We start from the raw sequence: 6,902 nt of genomic DNA on the forward strand, positions 1-6,902 counted from the left end.
TTACTCATAAGTAAACTCTACTGAGTACTATTTGATTAGCCCTTATGAAAGTGTGACTATGATAAGCCTTCTTTTATTTGCAAGACAGAGTAGTTTGTTGGCTTGGATACTGAAACAAAATATGGTTTCCCAAGAACAAGAAAGTATTTTTGTGGAGTGCCCAAGAGGGAATGGCAGCCCAAGACTTCTGTCAGGCATGTTCTGATAGTGGACAAAGATACGTCACTATAGGAGTATAAGGCTTACAGCATTTATTTCTAATCTCATTACTTGGATTCAAAAAAGTCAACTTCTGTCTATTCCAAGTTAACACATATGTATTCCTTCTATTGGCACAAATACAACAAAGGCAACAAATCATTGGGCATAAGTAGACACAAAAGGGTTACATTCTGCTTTGAGAACTTCTGCACTTTTGCCACTATACATAAGAAATTGATTGGAACCAGTTTTACACTAATAATTTCTTGTACTTAGATGGTTCCTTTTTGTAGCTCAAAAATACAGGTTTTGTTTAATTTCTACCCATCTTTCCTCACACAGAGAGTACAATTCAAATAGCATTGGCTTAATATCTATTATATACACAGGGTGGTATTCTACTGATTTTACTTAGAGTAGATCCATTGAAATTAATAACCCTAACATAGTCACGTCCACAAATTTCAATGGGTCTATTGAGTAAAAATGAGTCAAATACCACCCACAAATTTCAGATGTACATGGCAAATGTTTAATATAGAGCTTGAAAACCTGAATGATGTGACCAGTCTCTGCTGTGTTACTATTAACGCATATATCAGTTTGAGACCACTGCATCGGACCTATCCATAGAAGTCAGATTATTACATGGAAATTCAAAGTTGTATTATAATAAAGACATAATTAGGAACAAGTATTTATAATTTTAAGCAACTAGAACCAAGCAAGGAAAGACTTCCTGACCAGCCTAACAAGCAGGGATATTTTCCAATATTGCAACTGCATCAACAATACAAGGAAAATCAAGGATCGTAACGATTTCTACACAAAGACCCCTTAAATATAGGCAATAATCATGCAAATTACACATAAACACACATATGTGGTAGCAATAGCCTCATTTTTAGTTTACTGAATGTTGAAGTTCTGGACTCAATTGGCTATGGTCACCAAAAAAACAAAACAAAAACAAAACAGTGAAAAAGACTATGGGCCCACATGTGGCTACTCTATGGACGTAAGAGGAAATCTCTTAAGTGGACCTATCCAATACAATATGTCAAAACAAATCAGTGTTTTGTATTTGTAGAAGAGCATTGACAGGAGACACACTTCACACTGCCACAGTATGTTTTACAAGAGGTTCTTCACCTATATCACTGCTGACAACCAAAATATGAGTCAGTTAAGTCATGAATACTGATTAAGTTGCTGATAACTGACTGGGAAATACAACTACCTCAGGTAAATATTCCTCCCTATGTCTAGCCAAGATTCACAAGCTCAATAGCAGAGCCTACATAGCAATGTCCAGTTTATCAACATGCAGAGTACTACTTGTGTGAGCTTTTAAAAATGTCTAGTGCTGGGTAATTTTGTAACAATTTGTGATTGCTCCAGAATTCAGGATGCAAATCTTTATTCTAATCTTTTGGTTGACATAGCAGTTTCACCTACACATTACATAGACATCAAAAAGGACAGGAAGCCATGTTGTCTCATTAAGAACATTTCAGTTTGACAAGGACCTAAATGTCAAAACAGTGTTCTGCAGAACTCAAATGCTTGCACACTCTCTTGCATCACTTTGGTTCGTCCTAATAACATTTACACATACATAAATCACTAGCATTGCATCCATAATAATGTGATTTTCAACATGCACTTTTGAGCATGTAAGGTGCAACTAGTACTTGTTTTTTATACTCTTATAGAATAACTTTCTTTTTACTCTATAATGAAGGGCTGAAGATGACAAAGCACATGAGGGAGAATCTATTCTATGTGATTTAATTGCACTGTTACACTTGGGAGTGAAAACCTAAAACTGAGAATACATAGGAACACATTCCTTTACATGAAGCAATCCTCTGCTGGAAAACAAAACAAAAAAAGAGTTAAGACACTGGGAACCTCGAGGCCACTTGATCTTAAGTGAGTAGTTCTGAATGGAGAATCAATACAAAGTCATCTTTCCTTTAGGTACATTGTTTGTTTTTCATTCTAGGTTTTCAACTGATTTGGCTGACGGGGGAAGGCTTCGCGCGAGCTTTTCCTTCCAAGCAGACGCCTGCACGTCCAGCAGGAGATCAGTCCAAACACTCAGGCCTCGTACTTCAAAGCCCCCATCCTGGGCTTTCAGGTCTCTGAGCTGCGCCAGCACAGCGCTGCGTAGAGGCTCCGGCCCTTGGCAGAGGCAGCCGACACGCTCCCTCACCTCCTGCCAAGGCGCCGCCGCGCCTTCTTCTAGGCCGCCGGCCCCCCACTCCCCGCGCAGCGGGTCGTATCGGAGCCGGCTCCCCCAGGCCTCCAAGAGGCTCAAGTAAGGGGCGCGCAGCTCAGGGTGGCGGCTGCAAAGCGAGGCCGCCCACGAGGCCGGCAGCAGGCGGAAGAAGGCGGCCAGGCGAGGCTGCTGTTGCTCCCTCAGCAGCCAAGGGAGCAGCGCCGCCCTGGCTTCCGCTTCGCCGCCGGGCTCCAGCAGCGCCGCCGCCACGGCCCTGTGCAGCGCGGGGCCGCAGGGCAGCTGCTCCAGGAGGGCGCCCTCCTCGCCGCCCTCCTCCTGCAGCCGCGCCAGCAGCAGCTGCCCCTGGACTCTGACCGGAGGGGCCTCGTGAGGAGGAGAAGAAGGAGGCGCCGAAGGGAGGAGGAGCTGGGCGGCCGCCTTTCGCCTCGCCAGGCGGTGGGCGCGGAGCTCCTCGTCCTCGCCGTGCAGGAGGGCGCGCAGGAGGGCGCGGCAGGCGTCGGAGGGCAGCGCGCGGTTCTCCAGCAGCGCCAGGCCCAGCAGCTCCGGGCAGCGCTTCAAGTGGCCGAGGCCGAGCGGCGCTCCCCGGCTGCGCAGGCGCCGCTCCACAGAGGCCCAGATGCCGCGCTCGGGCGGGAGGCGGGCATGCAGCCCCTGGAAGAAGCGGCCCCAGCTCAGGGCCCGGCGCACGGCCGCCGCGTCCCAGCCTCGCACCAGGCCCGAGCGCGACGCCGCCAAGAGGCTGGGTAGCAGCTCGGCTTGAGAGAGGAGCGTCTCCATGGCGACGGGCCCAGCCGGGGAAACAGCAGATACTCTTGCCTTCTTTCCTTGGCGCCGCCGGTTTGAACGGTGGAGAAGCCCGCCTTCACGTTCGTGAGGCTAGCCAATCAGAAAGCAACTCTTCCCTGGATTGCTATTTGGCGTTGGAAACGCCACTCTTTCTGTTTAAAGCAGGGTTGCCGCGCCTCTTTCTCTGCTCAGTAACTTTTGATCACAGGACAATTCTGTCTTTTTTTCTTTTTTTAAGGACCTGCGAAGGCTGCAGGTCAGGTGGCGGAGACCAGATGTTCCAGGACGGCACAAAGCTAGAGGGATGTTGTGCAAGAGCTAGATTATTTGAGCATCGTTCCAGTAAATCTCCTCTGTCCCTACAGAATCCATGTAGAAGGACCTGCTGTCAGAGCCCCATTTGAACTACCGTTGAGTTTCTGGTTTGTCTACCTGGCTCAGAAAACGAGGTGAACAGTCACTGCATCCCCGAATAGTGCACTTGAAAACTAACCCCAAATTGCGGAGGAGACAGCTACTGACTGTGGACGACCTGCTGTTAGATTTTAATAATAATAATAAGGATCAAAGAGCCACTCGTTCAGATTAGCCCTTACATTATTCACCAGCAAGCCTTACTGATGGTCCTCTGAACAAGTTTGTGTGTGGCACATACTCAATGTCAACTTTTCACAAAGTTCTCCCCCCTCCACCTTCCCCTAAAACTGCCAGGTCAGTGGTATACACTGTGTTTATCATGTGTGCTCCAAGTAGCCACATGTTTATTGAGATGGACAGCAGTGGTGTAGCATCATTTTATGTGCCTTACAACATGAAGATTAAAGGTAAAGGTAAAGGTACCCTTGCCCGAACAGGCCAGTCTTGCCAGACTCTAGGGTTGTGCGCTCATCTCACTCTATAGGCCGGGAGCCAGCACTGTCCGCAGACACTTCCTGGTCACGTGGCCAGCGTGACAAGCTGCATCTGGCAAGCCAGCGCAGCACATGGAACGCCGTTTACCTTCCCGCTAGTAAGCGGTCCCTATTTATCTACTCGCACCCGGGGGTGCTTTCGAACTGCTAGATTGGCATGAACATGAAGATTAACATACAGTAATTAAAATAGTAGTCATGAACAAAAAATAAAACACATTAAAAAGTACACACAAAAATTAAACAGAGTGTTGGTGCGAGTTGTAATCCAGGAAGATCTGGAGGGCCATGGGTGTAGCCAGGGGGGGCAGCTGCCCCCCAATCAAGTAAATAAATAAAAAATACAACTAAGTGAGGTTCTGCCTTCCCTAACATGAAGCCTGGCTATGCCCCTGTGGAGGGCCACAGGTTCCCCATCCCTGTGACAGTGAAACAATTGGGCATTTTACAGTACCTCTTTTTAAATTTAGTATGAGATGCATCTATTAAAGTCAACTGAAACCCAGTTTTAATGGTACTGCATCAAGTGGAAGCTGTAGTCCAAAACATCTGGAGGGCTCTGGTGACTGTGAAGGCTGCTCTTAAGATTTGCTAGCCAATGCTTCAAACTGACCAGATCATTTTTTGACCTATTACAGTCTCTGAAATGAACCCACTCCTGATTTCAATTATGAAAAAGCTTCTCTCCACCACAAGCTTCCCTGTAGTTTCATTGTTGATTCTGACCTTCCTTTCAAAACACACAGAGAATATTCAAGTGTAAACAACAAACTACATGTGTAGTTCTGTGTTGAATGACATATAGTCATGGGGAACTTCTGGCCCTCCAGATGTTGTTGTACTCCAACTCCCATTATCTCTGGTCACAGTTTCATCACCCCTGATGTACAGAACCCTCTGCAAGAAATTTGAAAAGGGGATCCTGTCCCTTTTCTCATAACTTCTGGTTTAATATGAGAAAACCCAGCCATTTAAAATGTTTGTGCTGCCTTCACAACTGCTTGAATGCCTGCCAAATGTGTGAAATTTGATCAATAAAGGAGAAAGTACTCTTTTGTTAGATAATGTGTGTCCCTCAAGGGAGTCATTGGATTAGAGGCCTCAAAAAACCAATTCCAAGCTATAAAAAGGAAACACTCCGGTATCCCAGTGAACTATAACAGCAGAAGACTGCTGTGCACAACTTCATAGCTTCATTATTTTGCTTGAGTTCTGCTTTATGTTAAACTCGGGTTTCAAACAAAATATCCACATTATTTTTGGACATATATATGTCTCATCACTTCTGTTCATAAGCCAACAGAATCCACCCAGAATTTAAACTTGTCTGACAGGTTCTTTATAAATGAGTGCAGTGGCATGGAAACTGTGGCTTCTTCCCACACAGCCATGGTAATATTTGGAAGCAGAGACCATATGGCTAGACACACGGCACATTTTCACTCATTTATTGTTCTCCCAGCCAGACAACAACTAAGCTGCAAGAGACCCTTGTGATCGGCCCTGCCCACCTTTTCTAGTTTCGAAACATTCCAACGTAACTTAGGCAAAATGATAGGAAAGTGACCTCTGTTCTGCTTTTGATACGTACATATGAAGCAGCCCCAACTCCATCTCTCCTCCCCCAGACCAGTACAATATTTGTATTAAGAAAACAAGAAGGAATCACTTCTTCTATATACCCTGTTGCTGTGCAGACGGCTGCTTTTTCAGTTTAGGATTGCTTTTGCCATACCCTCTAAGTACTAAACAGAAGAACATGTGTAGATGAGTCTATAATATTTACTTGTAAGTAGGGCTGTGCACACACTTCCATTTACTGTGCATCTGCTTTGGGAAGTAATGCAACACACAACAATAGCCACAACCCAAATATATCCTGCCATTTCTTATGGAATACAGTTATTCCCCGAATGATGAGTTATCCCCCAAACCAGCTTCGATCCAAATTGAGAAAAAGAATGCCTAGCTGTGTTTTAAGTTGGCAACATGTACCTGCCAACCTAGCAGTTCGAAAGTACGTCAAAGTGCAAATAGATAAATAGGTACTGCTCTGGCAGGAAAGTAAACGGTGTTTCCGTGCACTGCTCTGGTTCACCAGAAGCAGCTTTGTCATGCTGGCCACATGACCCGGAAGCTGTCTGCAGACAAACGCTGGCTCCCTCGGCCAGTAAAGCGAGATGAGTGTTGCAACCCCAGAGTTGTCTGTGACTGGACTTAATGGTCAGGGGTCCCTTTACCTTTTACACAGCCCAAGTCCCATGGTGTTCAATATATTCCAGTGCCATTTAGTATAAGCAACATAAGGCATGCTTCAGAGTCAGTGATCACTTTTGAAAATCTTGGTTTTTTCCAGTAGATTTGAAATGAGGAAAAGTAAACAAGTGTGTTCTGATCCATCAGCCAAACATTAATTCATTCAGAATGGTCTTGAAACAAAATTGTATATTAGAGGCTTGGAGTGGAGTTCTTAACTCCTTTTTTATGTGTGAGACAAAAGGCTTTTTCCTACACAGGAGAGGTTTGACTTGGTATTAAAGTGATATTTTTACACTAGAAAGTGTGATGTTTTTACATGTATAAAATTCTGTGCAGGGCAACTGTGACTTCAGCAGAAAGCTGATTGCTTGGTTATTGCCATAAAATTTTGGGGAAGATAGTTTGAAGTTCATTCATCGGCAACTAATGGCTGGACAGTCTCCTCCACCTCCCACTCCAATGGGCAATTTACAGATAGTTTGAATCTGGAAGTGAAAGAC

At 45.2% G+C, this 6,902-nt stretch overlaps 1 protein-coding gene across 1 annotated transcript; it reads right to left on the reverse strand.

Moving 5' to 3' along the window:
• Positions 1 to 236: 236 nt before the first annotated feature.
• On the reverse strand, positions 237 to 3,313 carry FANCF (FA complementation group F). The gene has a single exon (XM_053389322.1). The coding sequence runs from the start codon at positions 3,221 to 3,223 to the stop codon at positions 2,201 to 2,203; it is 1,023 nt and encodes a 340-aa protein (XP_053245297.1). The 5' UTR covers positions 3,224 to 3,313; the 3' UTR covers positions 237 to 2,200.
• Between the last annotated feature and the right edge of the window lie 3,589 nt (positions 3,314 to 6,902).

The sequence above is a fragment of the Podarcis raffonei genome, chromosome 1, assembly GCF_027172205.1.
Source record: "Podarcis raffonei isolate rPodRaf1 chromosome 1, rPodRaf1.pri, whole genome shotgun sequence".
Taxonomy (NCBI): Eukaryota; Metazoa; Chordata; class Lepidosauria; order Squamata; family Lacertidae; genus Podarcis; species Podarcis raffonei.

Bases quoted from the DNA above. Each gene is read 5' to 3' on its own strand.
- FANCF (XM_053389322.1), bottom strand. From the start codon at position 3,223: ATGGAGACGCTCCTCTCTCAAGCCGAGCTGCTACCCAGCCTCTTGGCG.